The following is a 24,138-nucleotide window of genomic DNA, read 5'->3' as shown; positions in this document are numbered from 1 at the left end:
TAAACAAACGTAGTCAATAATACAATATAAAAATGTGTATACAGTGTGTGCAAATGAAGTAAGGCGATAAGGCAATAAATAGGCCGATAGTGGCGAAGTAATTACAATTTAGAAATTTACACTGGAGTGATATATGTGCAGATGAGGATGTCCAAGTAGAAATATTGGTGTGCAAAAGAGCAGAAAAACAAAAACAAATATGGGGATGAAGTAGGTAGTAGGTTGGATGGGCTATTTACAGATGGGCTGTGTACAGGTGCAGCGATCGGTAAGGTGCTGTGACAGCTGACGCTTAAAGTTATTGAAGGAGATATAAGTCTCCAACTTCAGTGATTTTTGCAATTCGTTCCAGTCATTGGCAGCAGAGAACTGGAAGGAAAGGCGGCCAAAGGGGGTGTTGGCTTTGGGGATGACCAGCGAAATATACCTGCCGGAGCGCGTGCTATGGGTGGGTGTTGTTATGGTGACCAGTGAGCAAAGATAAGGAGGAGCTTTACCTAGCATAGACTTATAGATGACCTGGAGCCAGTGGGTCTGGTGATGAATATGTAGCGAGGGCCAGCCAACTAGAGCATACAGGTCACAGTGGTGGGTGGTATGAGGGGCTTTGGTGACAAAAAGGATGGCACTGTGATACACAGCATCCAATTTGCTGAGTAGAGTATTGGAGGCTATTTTGTAAATGACATAGCCGAAGTCATCCTTGATGGTAGGATAGTCAGTTTTACAAGGGTATGTTTGGCAACATGAGTGAAGGAGGCTTTGTTGCAAAATAGAAAGCTGATTTAGATTTAACTTTGGATTGGAGATGCTTAATGTGAGTCTGGAAGGAGAGTTTACAGATGGACAAACACCTACAGTAGGTATTTATAGTTCTCCACATATTCTAAATTAGAACCGTCCAGGTTAGTGATGCTAGTCGGGCGTGCGGGTGCGGGCAGCGATCGATTGAAGAGCATGCATTTAGTTTTACTAGCATTTAAGAGCAGTTGGAGGCCACAGAAGGAGTGTTGTATGGCATTGAAGCTCGTTTCAAGGTTTGTTAACACAGTGTCCAAAGACGGGCCAGATGTATACAGAATGGTGTCATCTGCGTAGAGGTGGATCAAAGAATCACCCGCAACAAGAGTGACGTCATTGATATATACAGAGACGAGAGAATTGAACCCTGTGGCTCCCTCATAGAGACTGCCAGAGGTCCGGACAACAGGCCCTCTGATTTGACACACTGAACTCTATCTGAGAAGTATTTATTGAACCAGGCGAGTCAGTCATTGGAGAAACCAAGGCTGTTGAGTCTGCCGATAAGAATAAGGTGATTGACAGAGTCGAAAGCCTTGGCCAGGTCGATGAAGACGGCTGCACAGTACTGTCTCTTATCGATGGCGGTTATGATATCATTTATGACCTTGAGTGTGGCTGAGGTGCACCCGTGACCAGCTCGGAAACCAGAGTGCATAGCGGAGAAGGTACGGTGGCATTCTAAATTGTCGGTGATCTGTTAGTTCACTTGGCTTTCAAAGACTTTAGAAAGGCAGGGCAGGATGGACATAGGTCTGTGACAGTTTAGGTCTAGAGTGTCTCCCCCTTTGAAGAGGGGTTGACCGCGGCCGCTTTCCGATCTTTAGGAATCTCAGATGATACGAAAGAGAGGTTGAACAGAGTAGTAATAGTGGTTGCAACAATGGCGGCCGGTTGCTGCGGTGGTGCAGAGCTGTTGGCCGGGGTTGGGGTAGCCAGGTGGAAGCATGGCCAGCCATAGAGAAATGCTTATTGAAAATCTCGATTATCATAGATTTATCAGTGGTGACAGTGTTTCCTAGTGTCAGTGCAGTGGGCAGCTGGGAGGAGGTACTCTTATTCTCCATGGACTTTACAGTCTGCCCAAACTTTTTGGAATTAGCACTGCAGTTTTCATACTTGAGTAAAAGTAAAGATGAATTAATAAAAAATGACTCAAGTAAAAGTGAAAATCACCCAGTAAAATCTTACTTGAGTAAAAGTAAAAAAGTATTTGTTTTTAAATATATTTAGGCATCAAAAGTTAAAGTATATATATAATTTCAAATTCCTTATATTAAGCAAACCAGACGGCACAATTATTTATTTTTTTTTTTAAATTTAAGGATAGCCAGGGGCACACTTCAACACTCAGACATAATTTACAAACAAAGTCCGCCAGATCAGATGCATAGGGATGACCAGGGATTTTCTTTTTTAGTGAATGAATTACACCATTTCCTGTCCTGCTATGCATTCAAAATGTAACGAGTACTTTTGGGTGTCAGGCAAAATGTATGGAAAGTACATTATTTTCTTTAGTAATGTAGTGGAGTAAATGTAAAAGTTGACAAAAATAGAAAAAGTAAAGTACAGATACTGAAAAAACTACTTAAGTAGTACTTTGAAGTATTTTTACTTAAGTACTTCACACCACTGAGTAGTAGCAAAATAAAGTAAGTAGGTTGAAGTGCAGTCATGTCTCTCCACTCTATTTATAAAATGTACCATGTTTACTGGTGAGTTGCTGGTCTGGCAACCACTTTCAGTGGATACAAAGTCTCTAAGGCTGAAAACATCAACAACACAAACACTACTTCAAATCCCTGCAATTGGCACTTCTACAGAACAAGGTGTTGCTGGCATTTTTCCTCTCAACCACAATTCAGAAACCTAGGATTATTTTACGTAAACATATACTCAAAATGAAATACTTTTAAACAAATAATGAAACACTTTTCAACAAGATTATATAGCAACGGTCCATAGCCTGTCTTTCAATCTGTACAAATTATTGGGTCATGGGAAACGTATCATGGAAATTTGATCTGCACATCCCAAATGGCACCCTAATCCCTTTATAGTGCTTTTTTAAAACTTTAGCCCTAGCAAAAATTGGTGCACTATGTAGGGAATAGTGGTCAAAAGTAGTGCACTATGTTGGGACGCACTCATATCTTCTTTCAGTACCAAGTGAGCTTGGCCGATAGGGACATTCCCCAGCTGCCAGCACTCCTGCACACTCACCCTGTCAACACTTTGCTGATCCATTTCCCCATTCACATTCTCTGAATGGGGGAAAATGTGATCCCTGCCAGACTGAAATTAAGCGCCTCGCACTCTTGGCCTTGCATTTAGCAGAAACATAACACTATGTTACATATCTCACTACTTTGTTCCATACTCTGTGCTCTCCTGATGCCTAATAATTAACACCTGCCAATATTAATGAAAGGGATTATGTTCAGTAAAACCATGGAATATGGTGTTAATAATATTTATACAACTCTCTTAGCAAAGTACAAATTACAAGTACAAGTGCATAAATATATTGTAATTTGTCATGAAGAAAAATTATTGGAAAAAGTATTTGTCATTTTGTTGCAATGTTTTTATAAATCATGTCCAAAATTTGATTGGCAATAAAAAATGTGTTGATGTTGGTCACATTACTGCTAAATAATTTGAGTTTGTCATGCTGCGCAGTTCCAAAACAATCCAAATGGTAGCAGCCTTAAACCACAAATGAATGTTTTCCATGAAATTATGTTTTAGTTACACGCAATGTAGCGGGATTGAGAATTTAGGCTACCATCCTTTGGATTATGTTGGAACTGCTTAAAATCCCATTAGCAGTAGGCTTGTATTACAACTGTAGAGTATTTAATTACACAAAAACACCACCTCCAACCCGCTGAAGTAACAACACTTCACAATTTTACACACATGTACATACCAGCAGACAATCCATTTTCCAACTAAATATTCACGTTTGTGAGTTATATTACACAGTACTAGGACGTTAGTCCATCAATAAAGATTAGAAATAAAACTAAATGAATCTGTAGATGCAAACCTGTTTATGACTTCACTCTTCCCCAAGCGTGTTATTATCTATATCTTTGTCAGTTGTCATGATGCATTCTATTTTGGGTCATTGGGCTCCACAACCAGATATGTAGACGTCTTAATGCACTGAAAGACCTCTCACAGCTGCTAACTGGGATGGTCAGCGCGGCCTGTATGATTGCCTTCAGTGATGGAAACATTACAGGGTCTAACAGTTTATACACACAGGACGTGTCAGTGGCATCTTTCTTTTTTTGAGAGATAATGTTTAGCAAGAACTACTTTCTCTGGCTGGAGAGGAATATGACATGTTTGTCTTGTGTGGGCCTCCCCTCTCTCTGTGTTCTCTCTCTGTCCTGTCTGCTCCCCTCTCTTCCTTGTCTGAAGTTCTGCTTCCCTGGATCTCCTATATTAGTACAGAGATGGCATAGTATCAGTACCATAGCAATATGGAGTATTCTGAACAGTCAAAAACACAGAAGCAACACACACACACACACACACACACACACACACACACACACACACACACACACATGGAAAATATGAACAACAGGCAAATCATGTTTACCTGAATTGAGCTAAAGGTAAAATCTGGGATAATTTCTGTTCCATAATAATATTAGCAGTTCACTCAATCTTAAACCTGATTAACATTCAACTGTCTTATCCTTCACTAACCTCAATACCTGTGTTCTCTCTCGCTCTGTCACTTTAGCAACAAAATCGACATGCGTGCAACCATGGGGAAAAACCGATGAGGTTGGCTTAGATTGTTGACAACATGTAAGCTATATTTTTTCTCCAATGTGTATTGAAAACAAATACATTTGCACAATGACCAATTGTTGTTTCAAATACATTTACAGTTGTTGGTTAGCTAGCTAGCAAAAACTTGCCGTATGTGACCGACCACCTTGATTCGGTCTTATGTAGCAAAATTTGAAATGGTGTTTTTTTGCATTGGATAAAAGCTGAGACACAGAGCTCCTTGTCATGGATGCCATGGTTGCCCTTAGTTTGAAGATGTAATCTGGAGACAGGTGTTTTCTCAATCTCCTTAGCTTTCATACTCTAATTCCACTGATTTCAAAACTCGGTCCTCCAGAAAGTGGAGAGCAACACTGATGCAGTCCTACTATGCGATACATTTAAAATAAAGCTGCATTAGACAGGATTACCAACACATACTGACCAGCTCAAATAGACAGAACTGTGCTATATGGCAGACCAATCCGAACTCATCTCTCAGCAGGTCCAGCCCACTCATTATCTCAGGCAATCATGGCTAGCGGGAAGGTTGCTCACTTTTTTTGTGTGACTAAACCAACAAGGCTTGTAATATAACCATTTTATTCATATTTATAGATGGCATATAAGTCTGTTATTAAGGCACATGAAAGTTCACATGTTCCCGAAGGCATTTCTTCCCAAAAACGCATTTTTATAAAAAAATAAAAAAATCAATTTAAATGGCTCTCATACGAAGTAGTGACCAGCGACAAATGCCTAGTTTCCTAAAATGAGTCACATATTTGCATTGACATGAAATCAGTCGAAACACCTCAAAACAAGACATGGTATCAATAACATGATGAAACATGCTGAAATAAGCCACTTATGATTCCCTACATGGCATTGTCATTCTTGCTAGCAGTCTGGCCATCTAGAATCACAACAGGTTGACTTCTGCCCCATGGAAGCCCGCCCATTGTTCTCATGACGTTGTCAGCCAATCCATCTATATAGCTACTGTAGATGCTAAGTAATTGTACTGTAAACACACATACAAAATCTGTTAAATTGCTCCTGCAAATAAAACAACCGTCACTGTGTTTGCTGAGTTGTATCTTTCGCCATCTTTCTCTTGAAGAAATGTCCATCTTCTATAAATTGGAAAAAAATGTAACTCGGCTATCCAGCTAAGTTTTTCAACAGATAGCTAGCTAATTGAGCTGATGACAAAAAGTAGCTAACGATTTAGCCTTAACTAGCTTCTTAAGGCTAGGGGGCAGTATTCTGAAGTTCAGATGACTGACGTGCCCAAAGTAAACTGTCTGTTTCTCAGGCCCAGAAGCTAGGATATGCATATAATTGGAAGCATTGAATAGAAAACACGCTGATGTTTCTAAAACTGTTAAGATAATGCCTATGAGTATAACAGAACTGATATGGCAGGCGAAAACACAAGGAGAATCCATCCAGCATTTCTTTTGTTGAGGTCACAGCCCATTCAAATGCTTGTTTATGGATATTCAAAGGAATACCTCCTAGATTGCAGTTCCTATGGCTTCCACTAGATGTCAACAGTCTTCAGAAAAGGTTTCAGAGGGGGATCACGTGACCCTTGAACAAGATGGCCGCATGAACTAAGAGCTCCGCACAAGTAGTTTCCAATTCCTAATCTTACCTCCACTCCAAGTTCAAACTGATTTAGCTTTAGTAAAAAAAGTCATGGCGGCTACAAAAGGCAACACTACAGGTGACATTTTTACCCGGACTCGAGCATTAGCGACAGAAAAAGCCTCCAAGAAGAAGCTAGCTTCAGAAAAAGCTAGCGCTATTAGCCAGGAGCAAGAGGACCTGCTCCCCCCCGAGGCCCAATGAATGCCAACCTCGCACTCTGTCGAAGACATCCTTTCTGAGTTGAGATCCCAAAATACAGAACTAAACACTAAATTAGATGCCATTAATTCTCAGCTCAGTGAGATAGGCGGCAGGGAAGCCTGGTGGTTAGAGCGTTGGACTAGTAACCGAAAGGTTGCAAGTTCGAATCCCCGAGCTGACAAGGTACAAATCTGTCGTTCTGCCCCTGAACAGGCAGTTAACCCACTGTTCCTAGGCCGTCATTGAAAATAAGAATTTGTTCTCAACTGACTTGCCTAGTAAAATAAAGGTAAAATTAACCGAGCACTGAGGCCCCCACCAGCAACCAGACAACCACCGCTCCCAAACACCATACGTTTCCTGAGATTCACCGACAAGGAACGAGTCCTACAGGTGGTGAAAAACAACACCATCACAGTGGGAAACGCCAAACTCACTTTACACCAGGACCAGTCAGCTGGAATACGCCGAAAGCGCCGAGAGTTTGACGAAGTGAAGAAATACTCAATTGACTGAGGCATCTTCAGGGGATTCAAATGCCCAAACGAGCTCAGGATTCTTCACCAAGGAGCCTTGCAACACTTCAAAACTCCCGAAGAGGCAAAACGTTTTTTGAAAGACAATCCTGGTCAATGAGAAACGGACTAAATGACTAAATGCGATTAATGCTATTTACTAAAGGAGGTAAGACGACATATAGCCGATATCCAAAGACCCAACCGCCCAGCTAAATGTCATTGTAGCCATCCAATTTATATTTATTTTCCTTTAGCTGAGAGGGATAGGCGCTATAGCCTAACCTAGGCCTACTAATGTTTCAGCCTACTTTTATTTTCCTGTTTTTTTGTTGCTATTATTACTTGGGGTTCCCTATGTCCCTTGGGGAAGGTATATGTAGGCTGGGCTATTGATTTTATTTTCTCCCTCTTTTAGTGTGGTCTGGACGGGGGCTACTGTGTCATTTACTCAATGCGGGGCAGAGAGGATGAGGCATTTCTTCGGGGGGAGAGGGAGGGAGACATTGTGCGTTGCTAGCTGTTCCCAGTTTTTGTTTCTTTCGGAACACAGAATTGAGACTGAGCGTGGGGTAATAGATCCAACGGGATGTGTTGAGTTATTTGGGATCTCGGCTGGAGTGTTCAGAGATTGTTATTTTATGTACACCATTTATTTTCCTTTTATGTGAACGCAGCTGTAACTACTATCCACTTTTACCCAGCGATGACTTGCGCTAAAGTTTGTGTACTGTTCGATGACGATGACTAGTACCTTAAATCTATTGACATGGAACTGCCATGGTCTAGGGCATGCAATAAAACGGAAAAAGATACTATGTGCTCTAAAAAAAGAAAAAGCAGACATCGCGCTATTACAAGAGACACACCGCTGTGACACTGAACATGCCAAACTCCGCAGAGTTTGGGTGGGACAGGTGTATTTCTCATCATTCAAATCAAACAGTAGAGGCACAGCCATACTTATCCATAAAAATGTTCCATTCATAATTGACAAAAACATATCTGATCCGGAGGGTAGATTTATTTTGATAACTGGGACACTATATGGTCAACCAATTACTATCTTAAACATATACGCCCCTAACACAGATACTCCTGCCTTCATGTAAAAATGATAACCCTGTTCAATGAGCATTGTGTTTCCTTTGGCGTGGTGGCCGGAGATTTTAATTGCACCCTTAACCCAACCCTAGACAAATCATCTCAAGTCCCCACCACAAATCCTAGATCTGCAAAGATGTTGAACTCCCTTACTAAAGAGATGGGACTGATAGATATGATAGTCCATAACACCTACTCCCATATAGATTACATTTTTATCCCAAAGAGTTTCGTAAATTCAGCCACATGTACAATCGGACCCATAACACTTTCAGATCACGCCTTTGTCCACCTCCGCTTTGACCTCTGCAAAAACATACCGAGGTCAAAGAGCTGGAAATTCAACACCTCCATGCTATCAAACGAAGCGTTCCAGACATTGGTAACTACATGGATAGACAACTACACACAAGAAAACAAAGATTCTCCTGTTTCTCCAGCCACAATGTGGGACGCTGCTAAAGCCACACTAAGAGGTCATCTAATTGCATATGCTTCCTCTAAGAAAAAAGCAATGGAAGCACACAGGCTAGATCTTGAGAGGGAGCTGGAATGCTGTGAAAAAATACAGAAACAATCCCCAGACAGCACCTCCTGGAGTCATCTTAAAGCAGCCAAAGCCAAACTGAATTTGGACTACACTCGGGAGATAAAGAAAAAAGTTTTCTTTACTCCCAAAATAACGTTGCCGTCTTTTTTCTGTTAACAGAAATACCATGAGTATAGCAATAGGCCCAGTAGATTGCTTGCTTACCAATAAAAAAAGGAGCAGTCAGAGCGTACAATCATGGCTATCCGAACAGCAGAGGACGAGGTCACATATGACCCAAAAAAGATAAATTTAACCTCTTGAATCTAGGGGGCACTATTTTCATTTTTGGAAAGATAACGTCCCCAAAGTAAATGGCTATTTTGTCGGGACAAGATGCTAGAATATGCATATAATTGACAGCTTAAGACAGAAAACACTCTAAAGTTCCCAAAACTGTAAAAATATTGTCTGTGGGTATAACAGAACTGATATTGCAGGCGAAAGCCTGAGAAAAATCCAATCAGGAAGGGACTCTTATTTAGAAATCTCTGCGTTCCTATGCGTCCCTATTGAGCAGTGAATGAGATATCAACCAGATTCCTTTTTTTATGGCTTCCCTAATGTGTCTCGTGTCACGTGTCTCGTGTTCATAATTTTGCACGCCCAATTTAGTGCAACTTTTGAAATGTTTTTAGTGCTACGCGTTGTGTTTTGGCAATGCTGATTTTTCAGTTTTTGAAATTGTTAAAAAAGTTTGAAATATCCAATAAATGTCGTTCCACTTCATGATTGTGTCCCACTTGTTGTTGATTCTTCACAAAAAAATACAGTTTTATATCTTTATGTTTGAAGCCTGAAATGTGGCAAAAGGTCGCAAAGTTCAAGGGGGCCGAATACTTTCGCAAGGCACTGTATCTTACATCTATAGACATCTTTCTGAGAAAGGAGGCTCCTCCTTTACTCCTCTGAAAATAATCTGGGAAAAGGACCTTGGTCTGACTATCAGTGATGAGTAATGGGCGAAGGTTTGCAACAGGGTATACTGCACCTCTACTAATGTAAAAATGAAAGAATCCAATTACAAATTTTTGTACAAATTTTATTACACTCCTTTGAGACTCCATAGAATGAAAACCGATATGTCTCCAAACTGTAAAATATGTACCTCTGAAAGTGGAACCTATATGCATGTATTTTGGAGCTGTAATCTATACATACTGCTGCAACAGAAAAAAATAGATGTACAGTTTGATATGACCCCGTGTATCTATCTTCTTAATGCCCAGCAGGACTTTGTTCTTGATCCTGACAGAGAATTTTTGCTTATGACTATTACATACTTTGCTAAGAAATGTATTATTCTATTGTGGGCCTCTAATACCCCTCCTACATTTAAAATGTGGCTTGACCAGATTGTTGACTTTCTCCCTCTTGAAAAGCTCACTTATGACCTCCACAAGAGGTCACTTATGACCGCCCAAGTTTGATAGACTCTGGTCTCCACTATTCAACTATATTTCAAACTGGACAGAGTGAACGGGATGACTAGGGAAATGTGCAGATACATGTTGTGTGAGGTGCTGTAAAATCTAAAAATGAATTATTGGCTCGTCGTCTCAGCGAAGGCTAGAAATAGCTGATAAGAACCTTGATAGTGCTGCTGCAAGTTTTATGTATGCTTTTTGTGTGTTTAAAAAAAATAATCTTTGAGTACGTGTAGGTATGTAGGATATGTGTGTGTGTATGGGTGTGAATGTATAGTATGTATATGTGTACGTATGTGTGTGTATGTATGTATGTGTATATACACTATATATATATATATATATGTGTGTGTGTGTGTGTGTGTGTGGTGTGGTGTGTGTATATATATATATATACACCAAAAAAAACTATTTTATTTTATTTTAATTGTATTTTTAATTTTTAATTTTATTATTATTAGATATTTTAACTTCCTTTATCTGTGAATGTGGAATGTGTTTTGTTGGTTGATTGAAAAAAAAGAAAGGGTTTCAGGCTTGTTTTTTGAAAAATGAGTTTGTAATTGTAGTTCAAGGTGGCTCTCATTTTCGACTATAGACTTGTGGCGCTCGTGGATGAGGGCGCCACTTCATTATTTATCTCCAGTATTGAACATACTACATTCTGTCTTAAATGTTATTATTTATTTACATATTAGGGTACCTGAGGATTGATTAGAAATGTTTTTTTGACTTGTTTGGACAAAGTTTATTGGTAACTTTTGGGATTCCATTGAGGTACTCCTGTCGCCTTGTGGCAAAAAGCAGAACTGCAGTCTATTTTCTTTCCTGTTTAATTGTTTTCCCCTAAATCAAATTTTATTGGTCACATACACGCATTCAGCAGATGCTATTGCGGGTGTAGTGAAATGCTTGTGCTTCTAGTTCCGACAGTGGATAAATATCTAACAAGTAATGTCTAACAATTTCACAACAAATAACGAATAGACACAAATCTAAGTATAGGAATGGAATGAAGAATATATAAATATATGGATGAGCAATGTCAGAGTGGCATAGACTAAGATACAGTAGATAATATAGAATACAGTATATACATATGAGATGAGTAATGCAAGATATGTAAACATGATTAAAGTGACTAGTGTTCCATTTATTAAAGTGACCAATGATTTCAAGTCTCTGTATGAACGCAGCAGCAAATCTGTGCTAATGATGGCTATTTAACAGTCTGATGGCCTTGAGATAGAAGCTGTTTTTCAGTCTCCCAGCTTTTATGCTCTGGTATTGACCTCACCTTCTGGATGATAACGGGGTGAACAGGCAGTGGCTCTGGTGGTTGTTGTCCTTGATTACCTTTTTAGGCCTTCCTGTGACATCAGGTGCTGTAGGTGTCCTGGAGGGCAGATAGTTTGCCTCTGGTGATGCGTTGTGCAGACCTCACTACCCTCTGCAGTTGTGGGCTGTGCAGTTGCCGTACCAGGCGGTGATACAGCCCGACAGGAGACTCATTTGTGCATCTGTAAATGTTTGTGAGGGTTTTAGGTCTGTGTGGGTGGACCATTTCAGTTTGTCAGTGATATGTATGACGAGGACCTTAAAACTTTCCACCTTCTCAACTGCTGTTCTGTCGATGTGGATAGGGGGGTGCTCCCCCTGCTGTTTCCTGAAGTCTCGATCATCTCCTTTATTGATGTTGAGTGAGAGATTATTTTCCTGACACCACACTCTTAGAGCCCTCACCTCCTCCCTGTAGGCTGTCTTGCCATTGGTGGTAATCAAGCCTACTACTGTTGTGTCATCTGCAAACTTGATGATTGAGTTAGAGGCGTGCATGGCCACGCAGTCATGGGTGAACAGGGAGTACAGGAGGGGGCTGGGCATGCATTCCTGTGGGGCCCCAGTGTTGAGGATCAGCGAAGTGCAGATGTTGTTTCCTACCTTCACCACCTGGGGGTGGCTCGTCAGGAAGTCCAGGACCCAATTGCACATGGCAGGGATCAGACCCAGGGCCTTGAGCTTAACTTCCTACGGGCAGGTAGCTTCCCATCTCGATAACTTCCTGTGAAATTGCAGAACGCGAAATTCAAATGACAGAAATAGAAATATTTAACATTCATGAAAATACAAGTGTCATACATCAAAATAAAGCTTAACTTCTTGTTAATCCAGACTGTGTCAGATTTCAAAAAGGCTTTACGGCAAAAGCACACCATGCGATTATCTGAGGACAGCGCCCCCCCATACAAAAGCATGAAAAACATTTTTCAACCAGGTAGGTGCACCACGAAAGTCAGATATAGCAATATAATAAATGTCTTACCTTTGAAGATTTTCTGTTAGCACTCCAGAAGGTCCCAGCTACATCACAAATGGTCCTTTTGTTCGATAAAGTCCTTCATTATATCCCCACAAACTCAGTTTAGTTGGCGTGCTTCATTCAATAATCCACCGGTTTCCCTCCTTCAAAATGCATACAAAATGAATCCCAAACGTTACCAATAAACTTCTTCAAACAAGTCAAACAACGTTTGTAATCAAACTTCAGGTACCCTAATATGTAAATAAATGATACAATTTAAGATGGAGAATTGTTATTGTCTTTACCGGAGATAAACAACAAAGAACCCGTTCTCATCCACACGCATGAAAACACAACAGCCTAAATGGGAGCCACAACAAATTTCAGATGGAAATTAAGGAAAAAAGGGGCATAGCCCTAATTCACATCAACTCCTCCCATTCATGAATGGAGCATTTTCTGTACCATCTCCTCTATATGTAGAAGGTTCCTTTACATCTGATTGCATGATGAACTTCCTTTTACTGAGGTCTACATATCCTGCTGACCCTGAGCGATGTTCACTTATCTTCTCTGTACTTACTGGTGGCTCATGAGTGCTGGACCTGCCACTCTGTATTTCTTCCCTAGTGGAGCTACCTGAGTGACCAGCTCAAATAAATCATTTACAGGGGCATTTTTTTACAGGGTCATTAACACTAGATGAAGGGCTTTCATCAGAATTGTTTGTGGATCAAAACATGGAGGAATCTACTGCACCTACACGCTTTACAGGGGTTTGATCGGGGTATGAGAAAAACCTCCCCCTCCCAGCAGTGGATTTGGGTTCATCACCATTATAAACATCTCTCCGGGAAGAAGAAGGGCGGGGGCGTATGTTTCATGATTAATGACTCATGGTTTAATTGTAATAACATACAGGAACTCAAGTCCTTTTCTTCACCCGACCTAGAATTGCTCACAATCAAATGCCGACCGTATTATCTCTCAAGAGAATTCTCTATTCTCTTCCGTTATTGTTACAGCCGTGTATATCCCCCCTCAAGTCAACACCACAACGGCTCTCAAGTTACTTCACTGGACTTTATGCAAACTGGAAACCATATATCCTGTGGCTGCAGTTATTGTAGCTGGGGATTTTAACAAGCACATTTGAGAAAAAGGCTACCTAAATTCAAATCAGCACATATCGACTGTAGTACTCGCGCTGGAAAAAACACTTGACCATTGCTACTCCAACTCTCGCCCTCCTTTTGGCAAATCTGACTGCGACTCCATTTTGCTCCTCCCTTCCTACAGGCAGAACTTCAACAGGGAGTGCTAAGAACTATTCAATGCTGGTCTGACCAATCGGAATCCAAGCTTCAAGAATGTTTTGATCACACGGACTGGAATATGTTCCGGGTGATATTGAAGTGTACACTGAGACGGTTACTGATTTTATCAAGAAGTGTATAGGAGATGTTGTACCCACTGTAACCATTAAAACCTACCCTAACCGAAAACCGTGGATAGATGTCAGTAATCATGCAAAACTGAAAGCACGAACCACTGCATTTAACCATGGCAAGGTGACTGGGAATATGGCAGAAAACAAACAGAGTAGTCCTTCCCTCCGCAAGGCAATCAAACAGGCAAACCGTCAGTATAAAGACAAAGTGGAGTTGCAATTCAGACACAAGTTGTATGTGGCAGGGTCTACAGCCAATCATGGACTACAAAAGGAAAGCTAGTCACACTGACGTCTTGCTTCCGGACAAGCTAAACACATCATTTTCCCGCTTTGAGGATAACACAGTGCCACCGACATGGCCAGCTACCAAGGACTGTGGACTCTCCTTGTCCGTGGCGGACGTGAGTAAGACGTTTAAACGTGTTAACCCTCGCAAGGCTGCCGGCCCAGACAACAACCCTAGCCACATCCTCAGAGCATGCACAGACCAGCTGCCTATCCCAGTCTGCTGTCCCCACATGCTTAAAGATTGCAACCATTGTTCCTGTATCCAAGAATTCAAGGGTAACTGAACTAAATGACTATCGCCCCATAGCACTCACTTATGTCATCATGATGTGTTATGAGAGACTAGTCAAGGATCATATCACCTCCAACTTACATATTACCCTAGAACCAATTTGTTACCACCCCAACAGGTCCACAGACGATGCAATCACCATCACACTGCACACTGCCCTATTCTATCTGGACCAGAGGAATACCTATATAAGAATGCTGTTCAATGACTACAGCTCAGCATTCAACACCATAGTACCCTCCAAGCCCAAACTGGCAGCAGTATTCCAATACAAGTCTGCTGAGAAATGGACTGAGAGTGAATTACAGGAGAGAATCTATGAACATGAACGCAGCAGAAAGGCCACCACGAGTCAATCTATCACTGTATCCTCAAAGTCAGTAACAATACATCCTCAGACAACTCTGTTTGAAGGTGTGGCCAATGCGGGTGCGTGCAGTGACACTTCTCTCACATCAAGCGCCAAACAAGATGGGCAAACTGCAAGTATGGAGAGGCTAATTCACCTGCTTGAACGTACCTTAGAGAAGAGCATACCACCTGTTATGGTTTCACAGACACAGGCCAAGCCATCATCTTTCACCACCCTCCCCTTCAGGCATCTGTAATGCAGAGGTTGTGGCTCAACAGATCATTCCACTGTGATGCACTGTAGACAGACATGTGAACCTATGCGTCTGGTGCTTTTCCCCAGATCATTGGAAGTCAAATTGTCCAAAACTCTATGCCAATCCTAGCAGTGAGAGACAGCCAACACAGCAGCAGAGAAACCTATCACAGCAGCAACTATTAAACTGACACACCCACAGGTGAGGGGGGGAAATGTGGGTGTTCAACTGTCTGTCCCAAGAAAGAATCTGATGACCATGAGAAAACAAATGAGATTTTGTTCTCTGATGCAAAAGGAGAGAAAATTTTTATGTTATGTTCACAAGAGGTTGAGGCTTTTTCAGATGTGTTTTACACCTCTGAGTCTGTACATGGGAAAGTGAAGCTTAACTTCTTATGGTATTACGCTTGCGTCCCACTTGGCCAAAAGCCAGGGAAAATGCAGCGCGGCAAATTCAAATAAAATGCTATAAAAATCAAACTTTCATTAAATCACACATGTAAGATACTAAATTAAACCTACACTCGTCGTGAATCCAGCCAACATGTCAGATTTTAAAAAGGCTTTTTGGCGAAAGCATAAGATGCTATTATCTGATGATAGCACAACAGTAAACAAAGAGGGTTGCATATTTCAACCCTGCAGGCGCTACACAAAACGCAGAAATAAAATATAAAACATCCCTTACCTTTGACGAGCTTATTTTGTTGGCATTCCAATATGTCCCATAAACATCACAATAGGTCCTTTTGTTCGATTAATTCCATCCATATATATCCAAAATGTCCATTTATTTGGCGCGTTTGATCCAGAAAAAAACAGCTTAAGTCACTACAAAACGTTTCAAAAGTTGCCTGTAAACTTTGACAAAACATTTCAAACTACTTTTGTAATACAACTTTAGGTATTTTTAAACGTTAATCATCGATCAAGTTGAAGACGGGTCTATCTGTGTTCAATACAGGAAGACAACAAACCAAGCTACTTTTCAAGTCTTTAAGCAACTCTCAACAGTGTTACCCATATCCAAGATGGCCATACTTCTTCATTACACAAAGGAATAACCTCAACCAAATTCCAAAGACTGGTGACATCCAGTGGAAGCGGTAGGAACTGAAAACAAGTGCCTAAGAAATATTGTTTCCCAATGAGATCTCACTGAACAGACAGAGACCTCAGTTTTATTTTCTGAACGGTTAGTCCTTGGGGTTTTACCTGCTACATAAGTGCTGTTACACTCACAGACATGATTCAAACAGTTTTTGAAACTTCAGAGTGTTTTCTATCCAAATCTACTAATAATATGCATATCTTATATTCTTGGCATGAGTAGCAGGAAGTTGAAATTGGGCACGCTATTTATCCAAAAGTGAAAATGCTGCCCCCTATACCTTAAGAAGCTCTCCAGTGTCCAAAAGCCAAGAAACATCACCCAATGGGGAATGAAGAGACAGACCGCTTCTTCAAGACTTTAGGTAGCATGCTCAGGAGTCTACCTCTGAAAACCAAAGAACATTGGCCTGAACAAATACCGTCATTGACATTCGCCTACAATGCCACTGTTCATGAGACTACGGGCTATGCTCCATTCTGTCTCATGTTTGGTAGGGTCCCTCGGCTACCAGTGGATGAGATGTTGCACAATGTCTTGGACGACTCCAGTGTTGTGGATTGCAATAAGTATGTCGAGACTCTGATTACTGGGCTGAAGGAAGCTGTCAATGTTGCCCAAAGACACACTGACAAGCAACAGAGATGACAAGGTCGAGAGTACGACAAGAGGGTTAGAGGCATCAGTTTGTCCATGGGGGATCGTGTCCTCATCGCCAACAAGGGTGAAAGTGGCTGCAGCAAGTTGGCTGACAAATGGAATCCTGAGATTGTCACAGTGACTTCAGTCAATCCACAAACTCACATGTATAGAATCCAAGACCATGACGGCTGGGTGGTTGACAGAAATCTACTGCTGCAGGTGAACTTCCTGCCATCTGAAATCGATGATTCAGAGCACTTCAATGACAGTGATGCTGCAGGACCTTCGATCATTGTAGATGCAGGAGAGGCCACGCACTCTGGCGATGGACTGGACAGGGAAGACATGAGGACTGGGGAGGAAAGTACATCTTGGATAGCAGAGGATTCAAGCGATTACTCTGAGCTCTGGACATTGGATAGAAAAATTGACACAACAGAGCCGCCCCTCAGCCCAGAGGCGCCAGTGCTTTACAAATGTTTTTTATTTTCTTCCGGATGCAGAGAGAGATTTCGGATACATTAAAACAACCTGATCTCCGAAGTCCACGTCTTTGATCTCAATCAATCACACACAATGCAAAGCTACAGTGGTGCAGTATGCAGCACAGGTTACATCAGTACATTGATAAAAAGGTAAAAAAGTAAGCTCAATTTCTCTACTTTTCCATTAAGAATCTGGTATTTGACTTGGTTTGATGATAATACATTGGTGTGTGCTCTATAATTTGGTTTTCATGGAAACATTCTTATTAAAATCCTACTGCGCAAAACACATCGTCCTCTTGGCTTCAGTAGTATGCTAAACTAAGCTAATCGAATCAACCCTCCAGTGCCATATGTGTTGGTTGTTTTGGTTGTGTTAGTGAGTCTGTCACACCCTGACCATAGTTTTCTTTGTATGTTTCTATGTTTTGTTTGGTCAGGGTGTGATCTGAGTGGGCATTCTGTTACATGTCTAGTTTGTCTATTTCTATGTTTGGCCTGATATGGTTCTCAATCAGAGGCAGGTGTTAGTCATTGTCTCTGATTGGGAACCATATTTAGGTAGCCTGTTTGGTGTTGGGTTTTGTGGGTGATTATTCCTGTCTCTGTGTTTATTTGCACCAGATAGGCTGTTTAGGTTTTTTCACGTTTATTGTTTTTGTATACTGGTCGTGTTTTGATCTTTATTAAAGATGTATACAAGTAACCACGTTCCATCCGCCTCTCCTTCAACTCAAGAAAACCGTTACAGAGACAGGGGATTGCTATAGCCTATGGTCCATTTTTGAGACATATTCACAACTGACTGAAAGCATCAGGTTATGTTTAAAGATAGTAACACAAAAACAACTAGGAATTATGTCAACAACAAAAATGTCTGTGCTTCCTTAAATACCTAAGTCATAAAACAGGCGTTATAACATCATTTAGGAGACACTTAATCATGCGATTAAGAACTATTATAAAATCATTGTGTTGGGAAATTGTAATATTCATGTTGACAAAGAGACTGACTTCAAGGCCATTGGATGAGTGAGGAAAGCCACTTAGATGAGTGAGGAAAATAATCAAAGAGACATTTCAGAAAGGCAGAATGGAAGTGGAAAATGTTGGCTAGCCTCTAGTTGCAGGTCCAATATTATATTCCGAGAGAGCAACTTGGCACATGTAACAAGGCAATTAGAAATCCAAGACGGGCACATTTTTCTAACTCTATCACTGTTAACCAGAATAATTTGAGAGCACTTTTCTTCATCATTGATGCATTTTTTTTTTTTCTGCCCACCACAGCACAGAGACGGCCTTAGTTAAAGTGATAAATTATTTTAGAGCCAACACAGATGCCAAACAGCTCTCTGTCCTTTCCACAAGCTTTACTTTTTGGTTCAGTACTGTCCAGTTGATATATCTTACGCTTTGGCAATGTTATTACAAAGCACAGCATTGATTTTTACTGCTACGCCGACGATGCACAACTTTACATTTCTTTGTCACCAGAGGATTTTAGCTCCACAGATAAATGATTAGACTGTATTAGTGATTGTCATAAGGTTCCAGGACTTTGTCCACACAGGGCATCTGAACAGACAAAATACATTTATGATTTTCATAACATTTTGGGTGTTGTATTTAACTTTTGTACACCTGTGGTGTTCCCTGTCAAAAATGACCGGTCATTAAAAATGAATGGGTGAGACTACAATTAGTGTATAAAATTGAGTTCAGGCACATGCCCATTCATCAGATGGAAACACTTCCTCTCCCAGACCCCCACATGCATGTGTGTTTGAGCACACACACCTCACTCTCCTTCTTTGCTTCCATGGCAACCCCCATGGGAACCTTTCCCCAATAGAACATTTCCCCCACGAGAACCACACCTGTTGGCATTCTCACAAACAATCGCAACATTGTTTCAATAATATATAGAACTTTGCACGCAGCTCTGGTATATAAAGCTTTTTTTTACTCACAGACATTATTGTAACAGTTTTGGAAACTTCAGAGTGTTTTCTATCCAAATCTACCAATTATATGCATATCCTAGCTTCTGGGCCTGAGGAGCAGGCAGTTTACTTTGGGCACACTTTTCATCCAGACATGAAAATACTCCCCCCTAGCCCGAAGAGGATTTATTAAGTCCTGTATTGATGCTTTGCTTGTTTGATGGTTTGTCTGAGGGCATAGCGGGATTTCTTATAAGCCTCTGGATTAGTCTCACGCTCCTTGAAAGCGGCAGCTCTAGCCTTTAGCTTGATGCGGATGTTGCCTGTAATCCATGGCTTCTGGTTAGGATATGTACAAACAATCACTGTGGAGATGACGTCGTCGATGCACTTTTTGATGAAGCCGATGACTGAGGTGGTGTATTCCTCAATGCCATTGGATGAATCACGGAACATATTCCAGTCTGTCCTAGCAAAACAGACCTGTAGTGTAGCATCCTGGTCATCTGACCACTTCCATATTGAGCGACTCACTGGTACTTCCTGCTTTACTTTTTGCTTGTAAGCAGGAGGATAGAATTATGGTCAGATTTGCCAAATGGAGGGCGGAGGAGAGCTTTGTATGCATCTCTGTGTGTGGAGTAAAAGTGGTGTAGGATTTTTTTTTCTGGTTGCACATGCGACATGCTGGTAAAAATGAGGTAAAACTGATTTAAGTTTGCCTGCATTAATGTCCCCGGCCACTAGGAGCGCCGCTTCTGGGTGAGCATTTTCTTCTTTGCTTATGGCCTTATAGAGTTGGATGAGAGCGGTCTTAGTGCCAGATTCGTTCTGTGGTGGTAAATAGACGGCTACGAATAATATAGATGAGAACTCTCTTGGTAGATAGTGTGGTCTACAGCTTTTCATACGGTAATCCACCTCAGGCGAGCAATACCTCAAGACTTCTTTAATATTAGACATCACGCACCAGCTGTTATTGACAAAATAGACACACACCCCCACCCCTCATCTTACAAGAGGTAGCGTCTTTGTCCTGCTGGTGCATGGAAAATCCCGCTCGCTCTATATTGCCCGTATCGTCGTTCAGCCACGTCTCGGTGAAACATAAGATGTTACAGTTGTTGATGTCACGTTGGTAGAATAATCTTAATCGTACGTCATCAGTTTTGTTTTCCAATGATTGCACATTAGCAAGCAAAATGGATGGCAGTGGGAGTGTACGTGCTCGCCTACAGATTCCCAGAAGGCTGCCCGATCGTCAGCCCAATTTCCTGTGTCTTTTCTTCACACAAAAGGCGTGGATCTGGTCCTGTTCCAGTGAAAGCAGGATATCCTTCTCGTCGGACTCGTTAAAGGAAAAAGTTTCTTCCTGTCCACTGTGAGTAATCACTGTTTTGATATCCAGAAGTAATTTTTGGTCATAAGAGATGGTAGCAGCAACATTATGTACACAATAAGTAAAAAAATAAGTTGCAATAAAACTAACAAAATAGCTCAATTGGTTGGGAGAATGTAAAAGATCAGCCATGTTCTTCGGCGCCATCTTGTCTCAGCCTCAGCTTTGAATCACTGTCTTTTGGATGAGAGCGGGGTTAACAGCCCGTGCCTCAGGTGACGAAGGTCCTTGATGATCTTCTTGGCTTTCCTTTGACACCGTGTGCTGTAGATGTCCTGAAGGGCAGGCAGTGTGCTCCTGGTGATGCGTTTGGCTGACTGCACCACCCTCTGGAGAGCCCTGCAGTTGCGGACGGCGCAGTGGCGTTACCAGGCGGTGATACAGCCTGACAGGATGGTGCATCTGTAAAAGTTTGTGAGGGTCATAGGGGCCAAGACAAATTTATTCAGCCTCCTGAGGTTGAACAGGCACTGTCACGCATTCTTCACCACACTAACTCTGTGGGTGGACCATTTTAGATTGTCAGTGATGTGTACATCGAGGAACTTGAAGCTATCCACAGTCTCCACTGCGGTCCCATCAATGTGAAAGGGGGCGTGCTCCCTCTTCTGTCTCCTGAAGTCCACGATCAGCACCGAGAATCTAGGTGTCTTTACCGATTCTGATAGCATATTCTGAGAGAGACATATTTCCGTGAAACAGAGTATGTTACAATCCATGATGTCTCTCTGGAAAGCAACCCTTGCCCTAATTTCGTCGACCTTCTTATCTCGGGACTGGACATCAGCGAGTAATATACTCAGAAGCGGTGGGTGATGTGCGCACCTCTAAAGTCTGACCACAAGACCGCTCCATCTTCCTCTTCTTCTCCGGCATTGTTTTGGGTCGGCCTCTGGGATAAGTTCAAATGCCCTGGGCGGTGCGGCCATAGGATCTGCTTCGGGAAAGCCGTATTCCTGATCGTAGATGTTTTCAATCCAAATAAATATACAATGACAGGTTATGAATGAAAGACTAGCTGTGTTACAAGTGTGACCAGTCCTTTCACATCGGCAGCCATGCGGGGTGGCTCCTTCCGAGGGTAAGAAGACCATTCAAATTCACATTTTTTTTAACATTCATATTTCTCCTCTTGCAGGCTGCTGATGAGCTGGTTGCTGACAGGCTGGTCCTGGGGCAGGCTGCTGATGGGCTGGTCCTGGGGGTGCTGAGGGTCAATCTCATCCTATTCTTCCATCACACTGTCAGACTATGAATTGACAGAGACATGATCCTCATATTCTGAAAATTCATCATCTTCCAAAGTGGAAAACGCTCCTTCCACACTAGCTTCTCTCTTTGCAAAAAATATTTGTAAGGCCCTATGAGCCACACATGCAACGCTATTTATGTTTTGTGTCCCTCCCCCAATTTGTTCCTGGCTGGGATAGAGTGTGGGAAAATACATTTTTACAATGTATCGAAATAATGTATTGTAATAACATTGTGCAGGTTCCCGCAAGACATTGTGTAGTTTCACACACTACAAAGTAGTAAAGAGTGCAAGAAAAGCTGGAGACAGACAAGTTCTGGGTGCTATTTAGAAACAGCAGGCCCAGGGAGGAGGTATACAGAGTGAAGGCACACAGCAAACCTTTTTGTGAAATGTTTACTTGTTTCCACCTACACGCACACTTTTATTGCCCTCGGGTCCAGTGGACCCGAACACCGCATATGTAATATAAATGTGTAGGGGGATGCAGTGTGCACTCAATGAAAATGTGTTATTCACAGAAAATGAGCCGAAGCCAGTGAGTTTCAGGTTGAAAATGTATTAATTCTATCATTTTTCTTTTAGTAAACATTGAAAATGTCCATACATATAAATGTGAACTTTGAAAATATATTTTTTACACTCAAGTAACACCAAACAGCAGCAATGTCATATCAATGTAGCCTGTAACCATCTGCAAAATTCACTGGGGAAAATCACAGAGCAGGATTTACAAATAATAAATCAAAATGCATGTATATTTTTTAAATAGCATATTTTCTTAGGTTAGAGTAAGAAATACTTCTCAAAAGATCCACCTTCTCTCTGCTTTTGAGTTTTCACTACACAGTTCAAATGAGCTGTGAGCTAAAGATAGCACCTCAGTCTAACAAAGCCATCTTCTGTGGCGTTCCTCAGTTTGGACAGAGTGGACCACTGTGCTAGAAGTGGAACCAGATTCCCACACGTCTTACAGATCAAGTGATGAATTCTACAGAAAAGGCGTTCATCTGTCAATCAACATTGTTGGCAAGTAGTTTCCATTGCCTTGACAGATTTTGCAATTACATACTATGTTTTTAATACTGACCAATGCAGTTCAGTCATGGATACAGAATAGCTTGTTATAGACCTATTTCAAGACTAAAACAGCTGCCTTTACCATATGGATGTTTGTGATAATTCACAATCCAATTAATGGTCATAATGTAATTGAACAACAATCCAAGAGACAACATTGTAGATTATTATATGTTGTAAAATGTGAGCCATCATAACATGGACAGTACATTGCATGAATAATGCACTAGGTTGGGTTATGTGGTACAGTAGTAGTTCAGTCCAATGCTAGAGGGCAAGAGGTATGGTGGTGTCAAAAGAACTTCATTCATGGATCCATCCTCTGTGAAGTCATTTGGCACCCTCATGAGGAGTTTGTCTGAAGTGAAGTGCAAGCACACACACTTACCGACTTTGGTAAGTCTACCTTAGTCTAGTCTTAAAGTTTAATTGTGAACTCTAGGTTCAACGCACTCTACTCTATATTATTGCTCAAATATCACACTAAAAACAATGAATATGTGAAGCGATTTTGTGCTGTATGCCCTCTGTTGTCTCTTACTTTGACTATGATTTTACACATTAGTCTTCACCATACTGATCTTGGTTGCACTCCTCATGGTTGAGGTACTTGATCAGTTGTTGTGGGAGGGGCAGTTTGTTGATGCACCTCAGTCTGTGGATTCCAACCTTCTGGCGGATCTTCAGCCTGCACAGCTGCATAAGTGGACGTGGTGGTGCTGGAAGACAATGAAAACATATACGAGGTTGTACATATTTGTATACATACAGTGCCTTGCGAAAGTATTCGGCCCCCTTGAACTTTGCGACCTTTTGCCACATTTCAGGCTTCAAAAATAAAGATATAAAACTGTATTTTTTTGTGAAGAATCAACAACAAGTGGGACACAATCATGAAGTGGAACAACATTTATTGGATATATCAAACTTTTTTAACAAATCAAAAACTGAAAAATTGGGCGTGCAAAATTATTCAGCCCCTTTACTTTCAGTGCAGCAAACTCTCTCCAGAAGTTCAGTGAGGATCTCTGAATGATCCAATGTTGACCTAAATGACTAATGATGATAAATACAATCCACCGGTGTGTAATCAAGTCTCCGTATAAATGCACCTGCACTGTGATAGTCTCAGAGGCCTGTTAAAAGCGCAGAGAGCATCATGAAGAACAAGGAACACACCAGGCAGG

The 24,138-nt window shown here is 41.4% G+C and overlaps 1 protein-coding gene across 1 annotated transcript in view; it reads right to left on the bottom strand.

Moving 5' to 3' along the window:
- Window positions 1-22,517: 22,517 nt before the first annotated feature.
- The window catches only part of LOC135557163 (ankyrin repeat and SOCS box protein 2-like), a 32,643-nt gene continuing 31,022 nt past the window's right edge, over window positions 22,518-24,138 (bottom strand). The window contains exon 10 of the mRNA XM_064990372.1: window positions 22,518-23,670. Coding sequence (XP_064846444.1) covers window positions 23,513-23,670 — 158 coding nt within the window. The 3' untranslated portion in view covers window positions 22,518-23,512. The remainder of the gene's footprint in view (window positions 23,671-24,138) is intronic.

This window comes from Oncorhynchus masou, chromosome 16, assembly GCF_036934945.1.
Source record: "Oncorhynchus masou masou isolate Uvic2021 chromosome 16, UVic_Omas_1.1, whole genome shotgun sequence".
Classification (NCBI taxonomy): Eukaryota; Metazoa; Chordata; class Actinopteri; order Salmoniformes; family Salmonidae; genus Oncorhynchus; species Oncorhynchus masou.
Note: the sequence above shows the minus strand (reverse complement) of the source record. Positions and strands in the feature narration are given on the sequence as shown.